This window comes from Choloepus didactylus, chromosome 14 (genome assembly GCF_015220235.1).
Source record: "Choloepus didactylus isolate mChoDid1 chromosome 14, mChoDid1.pri, whole genome shotgun sequence".
In the NCBI taxonomy this organism is placed as follows: Eukaryota; Metazoa; Chordata; class Mammalia; order Pilosa; family Megalonychidae; genus Choloepus; species Choloepus didactylus.
Window position 1 is genome coordinate 45,357,537 of NC_051320.1, and position 24,140 is coordinate 45,381,676.

Genomic DNA, 24,140 nt, shown 5'->3' on the forward strand with positions numbered 1-24,140 from the left:
TTTGGTAATAAATTACTATTCCAACATTTAATAATAAAACAAGATATCATTGGTAAAACAGATTTGGTAATAAATTACTATTCCAACATTTAATAATAAAACAAGATATTATATATAAAAGCCTCTGGAAAAATATACATTGCTTTACAAATGTACATGTGCTTCTTCATCCATGTGAATGAAGATATAGTAGCCTAGATAATTGACAATCTCAAAAGTTTTACGGGAGCTGAGGAAGCAGCCCCACGAAGCCTAAGCCATGTGAAGCCTAAGCCATATGAAGCCTATGTTGGAGAAAGAGGAGGAATAAAAAGTCACTACTCTGAGAGATTAATCATGCAAAATGAAGGGGAAAAGAAAGAATTTAGAAATGTCTGTAAAGGGAATTCTTGATAGGATAGATGTTATTGGAAGTGTGCCCAAGGTAACCTCTGCTGGAAGAAAAGAAGAGTAAATGCAAATAGTTTACCAATATGAGAAAGAATGAAAAGAAAAAAGATCCCTTAGGTCAGTAGATATGAAGGAATAGTTTTCAAGGCCAGAGGTCTTGAAAGCATTGAGCTATAAGTAAAATACAATTACACTATTCTTGCAACTAAATTAAAATAAATTACCAGAAAACGCAAGGATTTTAACCATTCTGCTATTCTTCTGGACTACATAATGTATGAACTGTAAACACAAAAATAAATTTCAGAACATTATTATTTCCAGATTCAGAGTTTTTGTACGTGGCCAGTTACTCATCCCTCATCTTCTGTAATCTAATCCCCTTGACCTGTCCAGTCTTGCCTCCTTCCACAGCAATCCCTTTTTTGGCTGCTCCTTTACGTATGCTCTGAGTGCAATTGTTTTTTTCCTCTCTCTAAGCTGTATAGATATTCTTGCCCATCTCTCATCCTCCTCCTCTATGAAGGATTCCTGTTTAGAGGCTGTAATACACGATTTAGCATTTAAAAACCAGCATGTTGTCATTGGTTCATGTTTTTAAGTCTCCTTTTCCTCCCCATCAAGACTGGAAATACTGTTGCCCACCAGGATACACTAGTTCTACTCCACCTGCAGACCATCTCTGTTCTTTCCATAAGCCTCTCCCCACTATTTCCTAATTCAACACTAAACAAAAAGGCAATGCTTTGTTTACAGAATGAAACATATTTCTGAGATCCACAAAAAGAAGGTGAATTGGAAACATATCTAATACTTCCTTCAATTTTGTTCTTCAGCTTTTCTATTGAGGGTAAAGAGGAGGCCCAATCATTTGACATGGTCAAATAGAATGGAGGTAAATGCACCTTCTTTCAGAAGTGGAAGAGTAGAGCAGCAGAAGAAAATGATTTTCTGATTTGTCAATAGTGTGAGTGCAAGTTGCATGCTGGTTAGATTTTAAAGTACTTAAAAATCATATTGGTATATTTCTTTGTATTATATGAACAGTGGGTACATATAAAGAATATTTAAAATGACATTTTTAGTAATCAGTTGGAATTTATTAGGGCCACTTTAGTATCCTTTTAAAATTTTGCTAGAGTTATTTTGCTAGTATGATGAAATATTTCACCTCATTTGTTAAAATTTCTTGTAGCAACTGTGCACCTTACTTCAGTGTTTTGTGAAGACAATGCAAATTTAAGAAGATTAAAAAAATTGAAAAGGAGTCTTTTAAAAAAATATTATTATTTTAAACTATGTATTTGGATATTTCTTGGAGAAGCAGTTTTACCTAGTGATTAGGAGCATATCCTCTAAAGCCAAACTGCCTGTCTCCAATCCTGGTTATACCACTTATTGGTCCTGTGAACTTGGGCAAGTTACCTCTCTGTGCCTCAGTCTTTTCTTCTGTAAAATGGGAATTAAAAAGTTACCTCCATCCTAGGATTGCTGTGATGATTAAATGAGTTGGCGTCTGTAAAGGCTTAAGAACAGTGCTTGGCCCAGATTAGTGTTCAAAAACTGTTAGCTATTAAGAAAGTGTTAGATTCTTTGATGGTAAGTGAATTTTTATACTTTAGTACAAGGGGACCATCAAGTCTCTGAAATTTAAGCTATTAACCCTAAATAAAATAGGAAAACCAGAGCCCTGATACCCCTTATTATAATTAAACTTGCGATTTCAGCCTACATGAGGGATAAATTTATATTAAAGGTTTAAATTGGGGGAGTCTTGATTTGATAGATAATATTCTTTTAGGAAGATAGTTATTCTAGTTTTCATTAAAAAGTTATAGTCTTTCTTTGAATAATTTTTAGAACATTGATGATTTTTTAGAGTTAAGTTTAATCTGGGCTCTTACTGAAGAATGGCTCAGAGACAGGGTGCTCTCTGTGCCCTCACCAAAAAGACAGAGAAGTGTAGGGTTTTCTCTTCTTGCCGTGGTTGTCAGTAAGATAGATTGCTGGCAATAATAATGGAAGAGTTAAAGCTACAAACAATAATTCAATTGTGTATTCAGGAAGTATGAGGAGTTCAGTTTTGCTACTGTGTAATGTATAATGAATGCCTGGGACGCAGGAGATGAGGCTTTGGGATATGGTCTTTACTCTCGAGATGGGTCGTTACTGAACTGAAGGATCTTTTTTTTTTTTTTTTTTATTCAGTTTTATTGAAATACAGTCACACACCATACAATCATCCATGATATACAATCCACTGTCCACAGTATGATAACATAGTTATGCGTTCATCACCACAGTCTATCTCTGAACATTTGCCTTACATCAGAAAGAACCAGAACAAGAATAAAAAATAAAAGTGAAAAAAAAACACCCAAATCATCCCCCCATCCCACCCCATTTGTCCTTTAGTTTTTATCCCCATTCCTCCACTCATCCATACACTAGATAAAGGGGGTGTGATCCACAAGGTCTTCACAATCACACTGTCACCCCTTGTAATCTACATTATTATATAATTGTCTGAACTGAAGGATCTTTAGAATAGATGTTTTCAGAGTGAAGATTGTAGCATGATTAATGACTAAGACGATGGCCCACCAAAGAGAGGACTTGAAGATGAAGGAGAGAGAAGAGAGAACTAATGAAGCAATGGTCTTGTCTCAGGAGCTGTGAATCAGAAACACAAGTGGAGGGGCTGACTCTGGATATTGAAAGAGTTGCTGAGAAGTCCAGGTTTTGGTTAGATTGAAATAGCTATGAATGTCATTGGGGGTACAGGTCATGGATCTTAAGATTTATGATATTGTCCACATGCATGCTGAAGTCTACCAGGATAATTGCTGAAGTCTACCGGGATGATCACAGAAGTTAGGTTTGTAATGTGGATATTGATATGTTTGTAGGTTGGAGGCTGGGGAGTCAGAATTTCAGTGAAAGTGGCTGAGTAGCTGGGAAGTTAAAAGATATCATTAGAAGTCACAGATGGTGTTTAAAAAGCTGGGTATTATCAGTGTCAAAATGTTTTTGTTTATTTTGTTTTTGTTTTTTGCATGAGGGTAGAAGAGTATTGCGTAGAAGCAACAGCAACAATTAACTAACGATTAATCCTTACAATCTAATGACATTTGCTGGATGCTCAGAGAGGGAGGTGGCTTGCTCAAGGTCACAGAACTACACAGCTAGTAAATAATTGCAATCAGCATTTGAATCAAGGTGTCTTTATTCTACCCTATTCCACCTCTGTTGGTTGTTGGAACTGAAATTGTTTATTGTGTGTTTATTGTTTAGTTTTCATAATTGGTATTGAAACCAGATTTTAGAGCTTTGAGTCTGTTGAAATTGGAATGTATTCTTGCACATATTTTATCATTTTTAATAGACCGTGAGTTTAGTGTTTGTTACTATACTTTCCATTTTGAAGGAATGAAGGATGAGCTAGCAAAATATTTATTTCATTTATTGCTCCCTATCTTACTGTCTTAACCTCACTAAAATAGCATAGATTTATAACTTTAAGCAGAAGATAGCACACCTTCTATTGGAACATTTGCTTTTATAAGTAAGTGTCACTTATTAGAGTAGTTTTTATAATTTTGCTGTAAGTATGATACTGTTAACATCTGTTGTCTGAGCTATAATGGAGCAGACTAATGTTCTACATCTCTCCTTTTTCACACAGTAAGGTTTTGAAAGCAAACTAATTTGCAGAGATTTGAAAAGCTGAATTTGATATATTAAATGAGTTACCCGAATGACAGATGTAACCATTTATTTCTCATAACCTCAAAATGGTAATCCTGCCCCCTCTTCCTGCCCCCACATTGTCCAGGATATGCTGAATTTTGTTTCTACTCTGGAAAATGCAGAAGAAAATAGAAACTAAATAATGTGGAGGAAAGGCAAAAGCTTATTTGAATATTCTCAATTATTTTCATTATAGTCCTTCAGATTTAAATTTCTTGAAGTATTTTTACTGTTCTATAAAATATGTAAGTGTATTTTGATCCTTTTGCAAATATTAAGCTTACAATATTTTCTCATCCTGTGTTGTGGATAAATAAGTAGAAAATCATTGATTTTTTAGAAGGTGAAAATGGCCCCTTTAAACTTTCATGCACTCAGTGAATTTATTGAATTTTAGTATGTGCTGGGCACTGTTGGTCACTGTATGTATAGTGTCATTTTTAGTATAGCTTTATACAGGAAATTATTTTTAAAAGAAATTTAGAAAACAAGAAAAAATCCTTTATATTTACCTATATAATTACTATATTCTGACTGAAGATGTGAGTTTCTCTCTAGTATCATTTTTACTTTAGCTTGGAGAACTTCCTTTAACACATCTTGTAGTGCAGGCCTCCTGGCAATGAATTCTCTTACCTTTTGTTTATGTGGAAGATATCACCTTCATTTTTGGAGGATATTTTCATTGGGTTCAGAACTGAGGGTCAACAGGGTTTTTCTTTTCAGCACTTTAAAGATGTCATTCCATTATCTTCTTGCTTATTTTATTTCTGATGAGAAATCAGCAAAAATTTTAATCTTTTTCCCCCATTGTTTATTAATTCCTCTGCTAAGATTTTCTCTTTATCACTGGTTTTGAGTGATTTGATTATGATATACCTTGAATGATTTACTTTGTTTTTATCCTGCTTGAGATTTGTTTAGTTATCTGAATCTGTAGATTACAGGTTTTGCCAAATATGGACATTTTTCAGCTTTTGTCTCTCCAGGTACTTTTTCTACCTCTTTCTTCTGGGACTCCAATAACACGTTACACATAGATAGAACATGTGTTACACATTCATTAGCTTCACTATGTGCCGCAGTCCACTGAGGTTTTGTTCCCCACGTCCCCAACCCTGCAACTTTTTTTTCTTTCTGTCCTTCATTTTGGATTGTTTTTATTGCTGTGTCTTCAAGCTCATGGATCTTTTCTTCTGCAACTAAGCTCATTCATTTTAAATTTCAGATATTTTGTTTTCCATCTTTAGAAGTTCTATTTGGTTCTATTTTTATTTTTCTATTTCTCTCCTTATTCATGTTTTGCTTGAACTCTTTTAACATATTTATAATAGCATTTAAAAAGTCTTTGCTAATTCTAACTTTGCTGTCAATCTGAGACTCTTTCTATTAACTGATTTTTTTCCTGGTTATGTTTCTGTTTCTTTGAGTGTGTAGATTTCCTGCTGTGAATATTATATTTTTTGAGTGTCTTTTAAAAAAATTTCCTTTGAAGTGTGTTGACTTTTATTTTGGCAAGCAGCTAAGTTACTTGTGGATCAACTTGATAATTTCATGGCTTGCTTTTAAGCCTTATTTAGGTGAGTCTAGAGTAGCTTTTACTTTGGGGCTAATTAAGCACTCCTGCTAAGACGTGGCCTTTCTGAGCATTCTGCTGAAAGCCCTGGATGCTCCAACAAGGCGGTATGGAACTCAGATGTCTCCCAGCCTTGTGGGAACTATGGGAATTGTTCAGCTCACAGCTGTACAGCAGTGGTTCTTTGCTCAGCCTCTTGTGGCTTGGTATTCTGCGAAAGACTCAAGGGAACTCCGTGAAGATTCATGGAGCTCTTTCTCTACATATTTTCTTCCTTGGGGGAGGTATTAGTCAGGGTTCTCCAGAGAACTGAAGACAAATTGGCTCATGTGAACATGGGGTCTGGTAAGTCCAAACTTTATAGGGCAGGCCTCAGGCTGGAAATGTCAATAAAGGTGATGCTGAAGTCCTTCATGCAAATTCCCCAGGGGAAGCTGGCTGGCTGATAATTGTGATAAGGGCCAATGCTGAAGTTGAGGCAGAAATTCTTCTCTCTGCCTTCTGAGATCCTCTGTTCTGGCTTTTAAGACCTCCAGCTGACTGGATGAGGAGACTCCCCACATTGCTGAAGGCAGTCTCCTTTGTTGATTGTAGATGCAATGAAGTGATTATAGATGCAAATTCCATCTATGAAATATCCTCAGAATAACAAGTAGGCCAGTGTTGATCAAACAGCTGGATACTATAATTTAGCCAAGTTGACACACGAAGTTAATTATCACAGGGGAACTCTGCCCCATAAATTCCAGCTTCTTGGGCCTCCCCAAATTCTGTCCTCTGTCTTTTCAACTCGATAAAAATGCCATGTTCTGTTTGGATTCCTCTTCCTTCTGCCACAGTCTGAGAAGCACCTTTAGACAAAAAACTAGGGTGATCTTAGGGTTCCTTTTATTTGTTTTCTTTCTCAGAGTTCATTCTTCCTCACTGTTCTATAATACCTGAAAAGAGTTGTATCATGTATCTTACACAGTTTTCTTGCTTTTTTTAGCAGGCGGGCAGGTCCATCATGGTTGGAGGTAGAAATACCTGTTTATGTAGTTTCGATTCTGATATATTCTTATATAAGTGGATGCTTAGTTTATGGAAATTCTGTCCACTTAATTATGCAGTATGTTGTAGTGCCATACCCTTGAGCTTTGGGCCTTGGTATTAACTCAACTTGAACACAATTCCAAATAACATTGCATTCTCCTGAATAATGGCAAGAATAGTAGGAAGAGGTAGCAATTTTATTAGCTATCCCGTTTACTTAGGACTAGTGACATTTTCAAAAATGCTTGAGGTTTTGTTGTGCCCTCTTGAATCTGATCCCATTCTTGTGAATTACGTTTTTCTGCTGATTATTGATATAGCTGTATCCTTTTAAAATTTCAGGAGCAGCATTCCTTGCTATTACAACCATCTATGCTGAGACAGGATCAGGTTTTGTAGTACCAAGTGCTTCTGCCAAAGCAGGAGTGGAAGCCATGAGCAAGTAAGTACTACTATTATGTTAGTCCCTTTGCTGAACATGAAGAATGTACTTAGTACTAAGGAACTAAGTTTCTGCTTTCAGGTCTTCATCCAGTGAAAGGTGAAATGAAGACTAAGTTGAGATTCGCCAGGAGACAGACATTCTCTCTCCTGGACGAGTCTTGTTTGTCTATAGCTGCACTATCAAATATAACTTTCTGTGATGATGGAAATGTTCTATAAACCTGTGCTCAATAGGCATGTGTGGCCACTGAATTCTTGAAATGTGGTCACAGTGACTGAGAAACTGAAGATTTGATTTTTATTTAGTTTTAATTAATTTAAAATTAAATTTTTAAGATTACATTTAAATAGCCACGTGACTAATGGCTACCACATTAGGCAGTGCAGGACTACAGCCTTTCTTTTTTTTTTTTTTTGCTCTCCAGTACATCTTTACTAGTGTCATCCCTGACCTCTCATAAACACATGTTCATCCTCTTATGGTACCTACTGCACAGATTAATAGGACTAACACAGAGCAGTGACCACTTGCCAGGTGTAAGCCTTTCTTCAGCAGTATATGGTTGCCTGTTGAATTCGTTCCTGTTAGATTTGTCTACTGTCTGCCGTAATGCAGGTTCATGTCGTCACTTGTCTGGCTTATGTAATAACTCCATAAAATGTTTCTCTGCTACTAGGCTCTTCCCCTTTATTTATTTATTTTTTTACCTACACTCCCACCAGAATTATCTTTTTGAAAATATGTTTATGCTTATGATACTCAATAGCTAAAAACCTTATATCATTTTCCATTACTTCAGAACATATGGCATACTGAACATACTTGTCCCTGACCTTCCTTTTTCAGTCATTTGCTTATTCATTAATTTATTTAATAGACAAGTATTTATTGAGTGTCTTCTGTGTGCCTGACACTGTGCTAGGTGCCAGGGATGTGACAGTGAAGAAAATAGAGCAGTCCACATCCTCACCAGAGTGTATGTGCTTCTATCATTCTGTCCATTATCCCTGGGCTTTAATTTCCATTGAACTACTCCATGTCTCCTGAATGTGCCACACATTTTATTCTACATGTTGTATGTGCCTTTGTCCTTTACTCATACTCATCCATATGCCTGGGCTGTCCTCCTTCCCACATCACACCCTGTATTATATCCTATCCCCTTCTTCCCTTCTCCCTTTCTCGCCTTCTCCTCTTCTTCCCCTCTCTCCTTTCTCTCCATTCCCCCACCCCACTCCACAGCAAACTCCTAATCCTCCTTCAAATGTCAACTCAAATTTCCCCTCCTTGGGGGAGGCTTTCCTGTCACTCCCAGGAGACTTAGGTGCTTTTCCCTTTAAGCAGCCGTTGCACACGTTACACAGTTCCCAGTATAGTACCTAGTTCATTATACAACCAAACTGACCTCTCTTGAAAGCAGAGACTGTCTTTTTAAATTTGAGAGTAATCAACACCTATAAGGTGTTGGCACACAAGTAAGTACATAATAAACATTTATTGAATGAACAACAATAGTGGCTAACATATACTGAGCATATTGTGCTTAGCATCTTAACATGCGGAGTGAATGGTATGAGGTGGATCCCTTACCTTGTTACGATAGTTCTTCAGACTATGAACTAGCTTAATGAGAGCTGATAGACCAGGCTAGCATTGGAACAATTTAATCCTGTTCACCTCTGAGCAGAGCTAGGATGCTTTTCCTTTAGGTAGGTTTCCTTAATAGGTTGATCAGTTTTTCACAGGATGATGTGATCTCTGCTCAGCTCAGTGATTCTAAGACACAAGATTACCACTTCCATGGTAATTTGGGAGTGGGTACACTACAAGTACATACCCAGGATAGGATGGTCATGAACTTTGTCAAAAGCATCACCCAGAAAAGCAGTTTTGACCTCCGATTATGTCAGATTAACAGACAGTGCTTGGACCATTTGCCCCCTACCTGTGGAATCGCTTTTACTGAATTGGCCTTTGAAGTGATTTTGTCAGGCCATTTTGATGGATGTCTTACATTTCATAAAATTTGTCCCATTGTGTCTATTGCAAAGACACAATGTCTTAATGACATGAATATGCTATACAATTTTAGTTTTTAAGTCTTCTAGGGAAAAATGTTTTTCTGATTTTTGTATCAGAAAAAAATATGCTTTTCCTGAGCAACTAGTTTGCTTTTTTCCTTATATGGGCTCTGTGAATTGTGTAGCTGGTAGGCTTCCCATTGTTGCATAGGGTCTCAAAAAGAGTAGATACAAGTTTGTGACCCTGCTACTGCAATTATATAGAACTTCATAATACAATCAGATATTAGCTTCACTCCTGGCTTCATTACATTTCCTTATCTTTTGTTTTCTTTCTTACTTTCAAATTATCTTGTCTTCCCCCTTTGCATTATATGTATTCTTTTAAGCTACCTTAAGACGTTCTTTGGAACTAGATGAATTATGTATAAATACACACACACAAACTACTAATATAAATGCCTGAAAGGAGTTTAGAGAATAAAAGTTAGACAGATCAATTGAGTAGGCTTTTAAAACAGATTGAGGAAGGCGGGGCAAGATGGCGGATTGGTGAGCTGTATGTTTTAGTTACTCCTCCAGGAAAGTAGGTAGAAAGCCAGGAACTGTGTGCACTGGACACCACAGAGCAATTTGACTTTGGGCATACTTCATACAACACTCATGAACATGTCCAACTGCTGAGATCAGCGAAATCTGTAAGTTTTTGCGGCCAGGGAACCCGCGCCCCTCCCTGCCAGGCTCAGTCCTGTGGGAGGAGGGGCTGTCAGCGCTGGGAAGGAGAAGGGAGAATTTCAGTGGCAGCTCTTATTGGAAACTCATTCTACTCATCCAGACTCCAACCATAGATAGACTGAGACCAGACACCAGAGAATCTGAGAGCAGCCAGCCCAGCAGAGAGGAGACAGGCATAGCAAAAAACAGCAAAGAAAAACTCCAAAATAAAAGCAGAGGATTTTTGGAGTTCTGGTGAACATAGAAAGGGGAAGGGCAGAGCTCAGGCCCTGAGGCTCATATGCAAATCCCGAAGAAAAACTGATCTCTCTGCCCTCTGGATCTTTCCTTAATGGCCCTAATTGCTTTGCCCCTTAGCATTTCAATAACCCATTAGATCTGCGAGGAGGGCTTTTTTTTTTTTTACCTTTTTTTTTTCTGTTTCTAAAGCAATTACTCTAAGAAGCCCAATACAGAAAGCCTCAAAGACTTGCAATTTGGCCAGGTCAAGACAAGAGCAGAACTAAGAGAGCTCTGAGACAAAAAGCAATAATCCAGTGGCTGAGAAAATTCACTAAACACCACAACTTCCCAAGAAAAGGGGGGTGTCCACTAACAGCCATCATCCTGGTGGACAGGAAACACTCCTGCCCGTCGCCAGCCCCATAGCCCAGAGCTGCCCCAGACAACCCAGTGTGATGGAAGTGCTTCAAATAACACGCACACACCACAAAACTGGGCATGGACATTAGCCTTCCCTGCACCCTCAGCTGGTTGTCCCAGAGTTGGGAAGGTGGAGCAGTGTGAATTAACAAAGCCCCATTCAGCCATCATTTCAGCAGACTGGGAGACTCCCCACACAGCCCAGCAGCCCAGAACCACCCTGGGGGGACATCAGTCACCTGTGACATAACACAGTCATCCCTCAACAGAGGACCAGGGGGTGCACAGCCTGGAAGAGGGACCCGCTCGCAAGTCTCAGGAGCCATATGCCAAAATCAAGGACTTGTGGGTCGGTGGCAGAGAAAAACTGTGGCAGGACTGAACTGAAGGATTAGACTATTGCAGCAGCTTTAAAACTCCAGGAACACCAGGGAGATACACGTACCATATACAGGGCGGGCAACACCAACTGCACATGCAAGCTTGGTACACCAATTGGACCCCACAAGACTCACTCCCCCACTCACCACAAAGGCAAAGCAGGGGAGAACTGGCTTGTGGAGAACAGGTGGCTCGTGAACGCCACCTGCTGGTTAGTTAGAGAAAGTGTACTCCACGAAGCTGTAGATCTGATAAATTAGAGATAAGGTCTTCAATTGGTCTACAAATCCTAAAAGAACCCTATCAAGTTCAGCAAATGCCAAGAGGCCAAAAACAACAGAAAATTATAAAGCATATGAAAAAACCAGACGATATGGATAACCCAAGCCCAAGCACCCAAATCAAAATACCAGAAGAGACACAGCACCTAGAGCAGCTACTCAAAGAACTAAAGATGAACAATGAGACCATAGTACAGGATACAAAGGATATCAAGAAGACCCTAGAAGATCATAAAGAAGACATTGCAAGACTAAATAAAAAAAATAGATGATCTTATGGAAATTAAAGAAACTGTTGACCAAATTAAAAAGATTCTGGACACTCAAAGTACAAGACTAGAGGAAGCTGAACAATGAATCAGTGACCTGGAAGATGACAGAATGGAAAATGAAAGCATAAAAGAAAGAATGGGGAAAAAAATTGAAAAAATCAAAATGGACCTCAGGGATATGATAGATAATATAAAACGTCTGAATATAAGACTCATTGGTGTTCCAGAAGGGGAAGAAAAGGGTAAAGGCCTAGGAGGAGTATTCAAAGAGATTGTTGGGGAAAACTTCCCAAATCTTCTAAACACCATAAATACACAAATCATAAATGCCCAGCGAACTCCAAATAGAATAAATCCAAATAAACTCACTCCGAGACATATTCTGATCAGACTCTCAAATACTGAAGAGAAGGAGCAAGTTCTGAAAGCAGCAAGAAATTCACCACATACAAAGGAAACAGCATAAGACTAAGTAGTGACTACTCAGCAGCCACCATGGAGGCAAGAAGGCAGTGGCATGATATATTTAAAATTCTCAGTGAGAAAAATTTCCAACCAAGCATACTTTATCCAGCAAAGCTCTCCTTCAAATTTGAGGGAGAGCTTAAATTTTTCACAGACAAACAAATGCTGAGAGAATTTGCTAACAAGAGACCTGCCCTACTGGAGATACTAAAGGGAGCCCTACTGACAGAGAAACAAAGAAAGGAGAGAGAGAGATGGAGAAAGGTTCAGTACTAAAGAGATTCGTTGTGGGTACATTAAAGGATATTAATAGAGAGAGGGGAAAAATATATATGACAAACATAAACCAAAGGATAAGATGGCTGATTCAAGAAATGCCTTCACGGTTATAACGTTGAATGTAAATGGATTAAACTCCCCAATTAAAAGATGAAGATTCGCAGAATGGATTAAAAAAAATGAACCATCAATATGTTGCATACAAGAGACTCATCTTAGACACAGGGACACAAAGAAATCGAAAGTGAAAGGATGGAAAAAAATATTTCATGCAAGCTACAGCCAAAAGAAAGCAGGTGTAGCAATATTAATCTCAGATAAAACAGACTTTAAATGCAGGGATGTTTTGAGAGACAAAGAAGGCCACTACATATTAATAAAAGGGGCAATTCAACAAGAAGAAATAACAATCATAAATGTTTATGCTCCCAATCAAGGTGCCACAAAATACATGAGAGAAACACTGGCAAAACTAAAGGAAGCAATTGATGTCTCCACAATAATTGTGGGAGACTTCAACACATCACTCTCTCCTATAGATAGATCAACCAGACAGAAGACCAATAAGGAAATTGAAAACCTGAACAATCTGATAAATGAATTAGATTTAACAGACATATATAGAACATTACATCCTAAATCACCAGGATACACATTCTTCTCTAGTGCTTATGGAACTTTCTCCAGAATAGATCATATGCTGGGACATAAAACAAGGCTCAATAAATTTAAAAAGATTGAAATTATTCAAAGCACATTCTCTGACCACAATGGAGTACAATTAGAAGTCAATAACCATCAGAGACTTAGAAAATTCACAAATACCTGGAGGTTAAACAACACACTCCTAAACAATCAGTGGGTTAAAGAAGAAATAGCAAGAGAAATTGCTAAATATATAGAGACGAATGAAAATGAGAACACAACATACCAAAACCTATGGGATGCAGCAAAAGCAGTACTGAGGGGGGAATTTATAGCACTAAACACATATATTAAAAAGGAAGAAAGAGCCAAAATCAAAGAACTAATGGATCAACTATAGAAGCTAGAAAATGAACAACAAACCAATACTAAACCAAGTAGAAGAAAAGAAATAACAAGGATTAAAGCAGAAATAAATGACATAGAGAACAAAAAAACAATAGAGAGGATAAATGTCACCAAAAGTTGGTTCTTTGAGAAGATCAACAAGATTGACAAACCCCTAGGTAGACTGACAAAATCAAAAAGAGAGAAGACCCATGTAAACAAAATAATGAATGAAAAAGGTGACATAACTGCAGATCCTGAAGAAATTAAAAAAATTATAAGAGGATATTATGAACAACTGTATGGCAACAAACTGTATAATGTAGAGGAAATAGACAATTTCCTGGAAACATGAACAACCTAGACTGACCAGAGAAGAAATAGAAGACCTCAACCAACCCATCACAAGCAAAGAGAGCCAATCAGTCATCAAAAATCTTCCCACAAATAAATGCCCAGGGCCAGATGGCTTCACAGGGGAATTCTACCAAACTTTCCAGAAAGAACTGACACCAATCTTACTCAAACTCTTTCAAAACATTGAAGACAATGGAACACTACCTAACTCATTTTATGAAGCTAACATCAATCTAATACCAAAACCAGGCAAAGATGCTACAAAAAAGGAAAACTACCGGCCAATCTCCCTAATGAATATAGATGCAAAAATCCTCAGCAAAATACTTGCAAATCGAATCCAAAGACACATTAAAAAAATCATACACCATGACCAAGTGGGGTTCATTCCAGGCATGCAAGGATGGTTCAACATAAGAAAATTAATCAATGTATTACAACACATTAAAAATTCAAAAGGGAAAAATCAAATGATCATCTCAATAGATGCTGAAAAAGCATTTGACAAAATCCAACATCTATTTTTGATAAAAACACTTCAAAAGGTAGGAATTGAAGGAAACTTTGTCAATATGATAAAGAGCATATATGAAAAACCCACAGCCAGCATAGTACTCAATGGTGAGAGACTGAAAGCCTTCCCTCTAAGATCAGGAACAAGACAAGGATGCCCGATATCACCACTGTTATTCAGCATTGTGCTGGAAGTGCTAGCCAGGGCAATCCGGCAAGACGAAGAAATAAAAGGCATCCAGATTGGAAAAGAAGAGGTAAAACTGTCATTGTTTGCAGATGATATGATCTTATATCTGGAAAACCCTGAGAAATCAATGATACAGCTACTAGAGCTAATAAACAATTTAGCAAAGTAGCGGGATACAAGATTAATGCACATAAGTCAGTAATGTTTCTATATGCTAGAAATGAACAAACTGAAGAGACACTCAAGAAAAAGGTACCATTTTCAATAGCAACTAAAAAAATCAAGTACCTAGGAATAAACTTAACCAAAGATGTAAAAGACCTATACAAAGAAAACTACATAACTCTACTAAAAGAAATAGAAGGGGAACTTAAAAGAAGGAAAAAATATTCCATGTTCATGGATAGGAAGGCTAAATGTCATTAAGGTGTCAATTCTACCCAAACTCATCTACAGATTCAATGCAATCCCAATCAAAATTCCAACAACCTACTTTGCAGACTTGGAAAAGCTAGTTATCAAATTTATTTGGAAAGGGAAGATGCCTCGAATTGCTAAAGACACTTTAAAAAAGAAAAACAAAGCAGGAGGACTTACACTCCCTGACTTTGAAGCTTATTATAAAGCCACAGTTGTCAAAACAGCATGGTACTGGCACAAAGATAGATATATAGATCAATGGAATCGAATTGAGAATTCGGAGATAGATCCCCAGATCTATGGCTGACTGATCTTTGATAAGGCCCCCAAAGTCACTGAACTGGGTCATAATGGTCTTTTCAACAAATGGGGCTGGGAGAGTTGGATATCCATATCCAAAAGAATGAAAGAGCACCCCTACCTCACACCCTACACAAAACTTAACTCAAAATGGACCAAAGATCTCAATATAAAAGAAAGTGCCATAAAACTCCTAGAAGATAATGTAGGAAAACGTCTTCAAGACCTTGTATTAGGCGGCCACTTCCTAGACTTTACACCCAAAGCACAAGCAACAAAAGAAAAAATAGATAAATGGGAACTCCTCAACCTTAAAAGTTTCTGTACCTCAAAGGAATTTCTCAAAAAGGTAAAGAGGCAGCCAACTCAATGGGAAAAAATTTTTGGAAACCATGTATCTGACAAAAGACTGATATCTTGCATATATAAAGAAATCCTACAACTCAATGAGAATAGTACAGACAGCCCAATTATAAAATGGGCAAAAGATATGAAAAGAGAGTTCTCTGAAGAGGAAATACAAATGGCCAAGAAACACATGAAAAAATGTTCAGCTTCACTAGCTATTAGAGAGATGCAAATTAAGACCACAATGAGAGACCATCTCACACCGGTTAGAATGGCTGCCATTAAACAAACAGGAAATTACAAATGCTGGAGGGAATGTGGAGAAATTGGAACTCTTATTCATTGTTGGTGGGACTGTATAATGGTTCAGCCACTCTGGAAGTCAGTCTGGCAGTTCCTTAGAAAACTAGATATAGAGTTACCGTTCGACCCAGCGATTGCACTTCTCGGTATATACCTGGAAGATCGGACAGCAGTGACACAAACAGATATCTGCATGCCAATGTTCATAGCAGCATTATTCACAATTGCCAAGAGATGGAAACAACCCAAATGTCCTTCAACAGATGAGTGGATAAATAAAATGTGGTATATACCCACGATGGAATATTACACGGCAGTAAGAAGGAACGATCTCGTGAAACATGACAACATGGATGAACCTTGAAGACATAATGCTGAGTGAAATAAGCCAGGCACAAAAAGAGAAATATTATATGCTGCCACTAATGTGAACTTTGAAAAATGTAAAACAAATGGTTTATAATGTAGAATGTAGGGGAACTAGCAATAGAGACCAATTAAGGAAGGGGGAACAATAATCCAAGAAGAACAGATAAGCTGTCATGGGTAAATTTAACATTCTGGGAATGCCCAGGAATGACTGTGGTCTGTTAATTTCTGATGGGTATAGTAGGATCAAGTTCACAGAAATGTTGCTATGTTAGGTAACTTTCTTGGGGTAGAGTAGGAACATGTTGGAAGCAAAGTAGTTATCTTAGGTTAATTGTCTTTTTCTTACTCCCTTGTTATGGTCTCTTTGAAGTGTTCTTTTATTGTATTTTTTTAAATTATTATTATTTTTTTTAATTTTTCATAGTTGATTTAAAAAAAAAAAGTTAAAAAGAAATAACAAGGAAAAAAGTATGTAGAGCCCCCTTGAGGAGCCTGTGGAGAATGCAGGGGTATTGGCCTACCCCACCTTGATGGTTGCTAACATGACCACAGACATAGGGGATTGGTGGTTTGATGGATTGAGCCCTCTGCCACAGGATTTATCCTTGGGAAGGCTGTTGCTGCAAAGGAGAGGCTAGGCCTCCCTATAATTGTGCCTAAGAGCCTCCTCCCGAATGCCTCTTTGTTGCTCAGATGTGGCCCTCTCTCTCTACCTAAGCCAACTTGAAAGGTGGAATCACTGCCCTCTCCCATATGTGGGATCAGATACCCAAGGGAGTGAATCTCCCTGGCAACGTGGAATATGACTCCCGGGGAGGAATGTAGACCCGGCATCGTGGGATGGAGAACATCTTCTTGACCAAAAGGGGGATGTGAAAGGAAATGAAATAAGCTTGAGTGGCAGAGAGATTCCAAAAGGAGCCAAGAGGTCACTCTGGTGGGCACTCTTATGCACAATTTAGACAACCCTTTTTAGGTTCTAATGAATTGGAATAGCTAGCAGTAAATATCTGAAACTATCAAACTACAACCCAGAACCCATGAATCTTGAAGCCAATTGTATAAAAATGTGGCTAATGGGAGGTGACAGTGGAATTGGGAAAGCCATAAGGACCACACTCCCCTTTGTCTAGTTTATGGATGGATGAGTAGAAAAATAGGGGAAGGAAACAAACAAACAAAGGTACCCAGTGTTCTTTTTTACTTTAATTGCTCTTTTTCACTTTAATTATTATTCTTGTTATTTTTGTGTGTGTGCTAATGAAGGTGTCAGGATTGATTTAGGTGATGAATGTACAACTATGTAATGGTACTGTGAACAATCGAATGTACGATTTGTTTTGTATGACTGCATGGTATGTTCAATAAAATGAAGATTAAAAAAAAAAAAAAAAGTAAATGGACTACTCCACCTTGCATGGACATGAATCTTAGGGGTGTAAATCTCCCTGGCAACTTGGAACATGACTCACAAGGATGAGCCTCCTTGGACCAAAAGGGGGAAGAGAAAGGAAACAATCAAGTTTCAGTGGTTAAGAAATTTCAAATAGAGTCGGGATATCATTCTGGAGGTTATTCTTATGCATTACATCGATATCCCTTTTTAGTTTTTAGTATATTGGAATAGCTAAAAGAAAATATCTGAAACTGTTGAACTGAGACCCAGTAGCCTTGATTCTTGAAGATGATTGTATAATTATATAGCTTACACTGTGTGACCGTGTGATTGTGAAAACCTTGTGGCTCCCACTCTCTTTATCCAGTATATGGACAGATGAGTAGGAAAAAAAAAGTAAATGAATAATAGGAAGGGATGGGGTTTATGGGATGTTTTGAGGGTTCTTTTTTACTTTAATTTTATTCTTACTCCTTGTGTGTGTGTGTGTGGTAATGAAAATGTTCAAAAATTGATTATGGTGATGAATGCAGAAACTATATAATGGTACTGTGGATAATTGTACACTATGAATGTATGATTTGTGAATATATCTCAATAAAATTGAATTCAAAAAAGTAAAAAAAAAACAGATTGATTCAAGGTTCTATGTTTGCTTTTAGTGTTATATTTTGCTTCAGCTCATTTAGCAAGATTTTGTTAGATTCTTATTTTATTTCAAGCTCAATTCAACAGTTGCATTAAAGCCTAGTTAAATATGACTGTGGTTAATGTTTTAAACCTCTGCAATCCATTTCTTCCTCAATTAAAGCACTTGTGATGTTGTGGACATTGTAATCCAATGTACAAGGCTATAAGTAAAGTTATGTTGAACTTTGTAAGTAGAAAACTTTTCTGAAGGGATATGAGTCTCTCACTTTTTTATGTTAATTAAGGAATATTCTAAAAATGTATATTGATATCAGACTTATTTCTAAAATGTAAATTGTAGCTTATATAACATATGGATTAAGGACATTAAAATATGAATAGTAGGTTATATAGTATAGTGACTAAATGTATAAACTCTGGAGCTTGAGTTTGACTCACTAGCCATGTGACCCTGTACAAATGATTTGAACTCTCTGAGCCTCAGTCTCCTTACTGTAACATGAGGATAATAATAGGTCCTGCCTATTGGAGTTGCAGTGTCTGGCACCTAGGAAGCATACAGTGACTGTGTTGGTTGTTGTTATTTTTAATATATGGTATAATATTTTAGAATCTGTGTTGTTTATTTTAATTTTTAGGTCTCTTGCAGCCGAATGGGGTAAATATGGAATGCGATTCAATGTGATTCAACCGGGGCTCATAAAAACCAAAGTAAGCTTCAATTTGCTTATTGTCACATTGGGAATGATTAAGGAATGAAACAGTGATAGATATATTCTGATGGTTGTGTGAAGAACTGTCTAGGGCCATCATTATTTAATATAAGAAACAAGGAGGAGACAGGAATATAGCAGCTATGCAATTTCTTCTTGATAAGATCTATTTCAATGTCTTAATCTTGGATCTTTCATGTTATCAATTTTGGCTTTTTTTTCCTATTTGTTTCAGTGATCTATTACCCTATATTTCTTAATTTTCATCATATTTTAAAGACTCCTACTTTGACTGACATTCTTTTTTTAAATCATGGAAATGCTTTTTTTTTTTTTTCTTTTAAGAGATGCTCTGGAAATTTATTATACAGGCCTGGTCTTGCAATAGGTAACATTTGCTGTGACTCATATCTGTGCCTTTTCATTTTTTTTAAATTCAATTGAGATGTATTCACATATCATACAATCATCCAAAATATACAATCAGTTGTTCACAATACCATTATATAGTTTTGAATTCATCACCACAATTAATCTTTGAACATTTTCATTACCGCAAAAAAAAAAAAAGAATAAAAAATTAAGGTAAATAAGATCCAAAACATCCCATCCCCCCCATCTCTCCTTATTATTCATTTACTTTTTGTCCCCATTTTTCTACTCATCTGTCCATACACTGGCTAAAGGGAGAGTGAGCCACAAGGTTTTCATAATCACACAGTCACACAATATAAGCTACATTGTCATACAATCTTCTTCAAGAATCAAGGCTACTGGGTTGCAGTTCAACAGTTTTAGCTATTTCCTTCTAGCTATTCCAGTACACTAAAAACTGAAAAGGGATATCTATATAACACATAAGAATAACCTCCAGAATAGTCTCTCAACTCCATTTGAAATCTCTCAGCCACTGAAACTCATTGTTTCATTTCTCTTCCCCCGTTTGGTCAAGGTGGCTTCTTTAATCCCTCAATGCTGGGTCCAGGCTCATCCCCGGGAGTCATGTCCCATGTAGGGGGGAGGGCAGTGAGTTAACCTGTAGAGTTGGCTTAGAGAGAGAGGCCACATCTGAGCAACAAAAGAGGTTCTCTGAGGGTGACTCTTAGGCACAGCTGTAAGTAGATTTAACCTGTTCTTTGCAGTAACAAGCTTCATAAGGGCAAGGCCCAAGATCAAGGGCTTGGCCTTCTAAATTGGTAATCCCTGATGCTTGTGAGAATAGTGGTAAAGCCCCAGGTGGAGACATTTTTTTTATCATTACACTTCATGTATTTTATTTTATTTATTTATTTATTTATTATTATTTTTTTTTTTCTGGGCCTAGAAAGCTTTTATTGTAGGATAGGTAACTCCAAAACAGACTTTTCTATATTAATGAAAAAAAAATCTTATGAATTTAGTCCATTTAAAAGTACAGTCTACGCTGGATCGAATGGTAACTCTATATCTAGTTTTCTAAGGAACTGCCAGACTGACTTCCAGAGTGGCTGAACCATTATACAGTCCCACCAACAATGAATAAGAGTTCCAATTTCTCCACATCCCCTCCAGCATTTGTAGTATCCTGTTTGTTTAATGGCAGCCATTCTAATCGGTGTTAGATGGTATCTCATTGTGGTCTTAATTTGCATCTCTCTAATAGCTAGTGAAGCTGAACATTTTTTCATGTGTTTCTTGGCCATTTGTATTTCCTCTTCAGAGAACTGTCTTTTCATATCTTTTGCCCATTTTATAATTGGGCTGTCTGTACTATTGTCATTGAGTTGTAGGATTTCTTTATATATGCAAGACATCAGTCTTTTGTCAGATACATGGTTTCCAAAATTTTTTTCCCATTGAGTTGGCTGCCTCTTTACCTTTTTGAGAAATTCCTTTGAGGTGCAGAAACTTTTAAGCTTGAGGAGTTCCCATTTATCTATTTTCTCTTTTGTTGCTTGTGCTTTGGGTGTAAAGTCTAGGAAGTGGCCGCCTAATACAAGGTCTTGAAGATGTTTTCCTACATTATCTTCTAGGAGTTTTATGGTACTTTCTTTTATATTGAGATCTTTGGTCCATTTTGAGTTAATTTTTGTGTAGGGGGTGAGGTAGGGGTCCTCTTTCATTCTTTTGGATATGGATATCCAACTCTCCCAGCCCCATTTATTGAAAAGACCATTATGACTCAGTTCAGTGACTTTGGGAGCCTTATCAAAGATCAGTCGGCCATAGATCTGAGGGTCTATCTCCGAATTCTCAATTCAATTCCATTGATCTATATGTCTATCTTTGTGCCAGTACCATGCTGTTTTGGCAACTGTGGCTTTATAATAAGCTTCAAAGTCAGGGAGTGTAAGTCCTCCTGCTTTGTTTTTCTTTTTTAGAGTGTCTTTAGCAATTCGAGGCATCTTCCCTTTCCAAATAAATTTGATAACTAGCTTTTCCAAGTCTGCAAAGTAGGTTGTTGGAATTTTGATTGGGATTGCATTGAATCTGTAGATGAGTTTGGGTAGAATTGACATCTTAATGACATTTAGTCTTCCTATCCATGAACATGGAATATTTTTCCATCTTTTAAGGTCCCCTTCTATTTCTTTTAGTAGAGTTATGTAGTTTTCTTTGTATAGGTCTTTTACATCTTTGGTTAAGTTTATTCCTAGGTACTTGATTTTTTTAGTTGCTATTGAAAATGGTATCTTTTTCTTGAGTGTCTCTTCAGTTTGTTCATTTCTAGCATATAGAAACATTACTGACTTATGTGCATTAACCTTGTATCCCGCTACTTTGCTAAATTTGTTTATTAGCTCTAGTAGCTGTATCGTCGATTTCTCAGGGTTTTCTAGATATAAGATCATATCATCTGCAAACAATGACAGTTTTACTTCTTCTTTTCCAATTTGGATGCCTTTTATTTCTTTGTCTTGCCGGATTGCCCTGGCTAGCACTTCCAGCACAATGTTGAATAACAGTGGTGATAGCGGGCATCCTTGTCTTGTTCCTGATCTTAGAGGGAAGGCTTTCAGTCTCTCTCCATTGAGTACTATGCTGGCTGTGGGTTTTTCATATATGCTCTTTATCATGTTGAGGAAGTTTCCTTCAATTCCTACCTTTTGAAGTGTTTTTATCAAAAAGGGATGTTGGATTTTGTCAAATGCTTTTTCAGCATCTATTGAGATGATCAATTGATTTTTCCCTTTTGACTTGTTAATGTGTTGTAATACATTGATTGATTTTCTTATGTTGAACCATCCTTGCATGCCTGGAATAAACCCCACTTGGTCATGGTGTATGATTTTTTTAATGTGTCTTTGGATTCGATTTGCAAGTATTTTGTTGAGGATTTTTGCATCTATATTCATTAGGGAGATTGGCCGGTAGTTTTCCTTTTTTGTAACATCTTTGCCTGGTTTTGGTATTAGATTGATGTTAGCTTCATAAAATGAGTTAGGTAGTGTCCCATTGTCTTCAATGTTTCGAAAGAGTTTGAGTAAGATTGGTGTCAGTTCTTTCTGGAAAGTTTTGTAGAATTCCCCTGTGAAGCCATCTGGCCCTGGGCATTTATTTGTGGGAAGATTTTTGATGACTGATTGGATCTCTTTGCTTGTGATGGGTTGGTTGAGGTCTTTTATTTCTTCTCTGGTCAGTCTAGGTTGTTCATATGTTTCCAGGAAATTGTCCATTTCCTCTACATTATCCAGTTTGTTGCCATACAGTTGTTCATAGTATCCTCTTATAATTTTTTTAATTTCTTCAGGATCTGCAGTTATGTCACCTTTTTCATTCATTATTTTGTTTATATGGGTCTTCTCTCTTTTTGATTTTGTCAGTCTAGCTAGGGGCTTGTCAATCTTGTTGATCTTCTCAAAGAAGCAACTTTTGGTGATATTTATCCTCTCTAATGTTTTTTTGTTCTCTATGTCATTTATTTCTGCTTTAATCCTTGTTATTTCTTTTCTTGTACTTGGTTTAGGATTGGTTTGCTGTTCATTTTCTAGCTTCTTCAGTTGATCCATTAGTTCTTTGATTTTGGCTCTTTCTTCCTTTTTAATATATGCGTTTAGTGCTATAAATTTCCCCCTTAGCACTGGTTTTGCTGCATCCCATAGGTTTTGGTATGTTGTGTTCTCATTTTCATTCGTCTCTATATATTTAGCAATTTCTCTTGCTATTTCTTCTTTAACCCACTGATTGTTTAGGAGTGTGTTGTTTAACCTCCAGGTATTTGTGAATTTTCTAAGTCTCTGATGGTTATTGACTTCTAATTGTATTCCATTGTGGTCAGAGAATGTGCTTTGAATAATTTCAATCTTTTTAAATTTATTGAGGCTTGTTTTATGTCCCAGCATATGATCTATTCTGGAGAAAGTTCCGTGAGCACTAGAAAAGTATGTGTATCCTGGTGATTTGGGATGTAATGTCCTGTAGATGTCTGTTAAATCTAATTCATTTATCAGATTGTTTAGGTTTTCAATTTCCTTATTGGTCTTCTGTCTGGTTGATCTGTCTATAGGAGAGAGTGATGTGTTGAAGTCTCCCACAATTATTGTGGAAACATCAATTGCTTCCTTTAGTTTTGCCAGTGTTTCTCTCATGTATTTTGTGGCACCTTGGTTGGGTGCATAGACATTTACGATTGTTATTTCTTCTTGCTGAATTGCCCCTTTTATTAGTATGTAGTGGCCTTCTTTGTCTCTCAAAACATCCCTGCATTTGAAGTCTATTTTATCTGAGATTAATATTGCTACACCTGCTTTCTTTTGGCTGTAGCTTGCATGAAATATTTTTTTCCATCCTTTCACTTTCAGTTTCTTTGTGTCCCTGTGTCTAAGATGAGTCTCTTGTATGCAACATATTGATGGTTCATTTTTTTTGATCCATTCTGCGAATCTATATCTTTTAATTGGGGAGTTTAATCCATTTACATTCAACGTTATAACCGTGAAGGCATTTCTTGAATCGGCCATCTTATCCTTTGGTTTATGTTTGTCATATTTTTCCCCTCTGTCTATTAATATCCTTTATTGTACCCATACCGAATCTCTTTAGTACTGAACCTTTCTCCATGTCTCTCTGTCCTTTCTTTGTTTCTCTGTCTGTAGGGCTCCCTTGAGTATCTCCAGTAGGGCAGGTCTCTTGTTAGCAAATTCTCTCAGCATTTGTTTGTCTGTGAAAAATTTAAGCTCTCCCTCAAATTTGAAGGAGAGCTTTGCTGGATAAAGTATTCTTGGCTGGAAATTTTTCTCACTCAGAATTTTAAATATATCGTGCCACTGCCTTCTCACCTCCATGGTGGCTGCTGA

At 37.1% G+C, this 24,140-nt stretch overlaps 1 protein-coding gene across 1 annotated transcript in view; it reads left to right on the top strand.

Annotated features, from left to right (window-relative positions):
- The window catches only part of DECR1 (2,4-dienoyl-CoA reductase 1), a 64,912-nt gene that overhangs the window by 26,433 nt on the left and 14,339 nt on the right, over positions 1-24,140 (top strand). The window contains exons 6-7 of the mRNA XM_037802691.1: positions 7,091-7,190; positions 18,790-18,862. Of these exons, the coding sequence (XP_037658619.1) occupies positions 7,091-7,190; positions 18,790-18,862 (173 nt within the window). The remainder of the gene's footprint in view (positions 1-7,090; positions 7,191-18,789; positions 18,863-24,140) is intronic.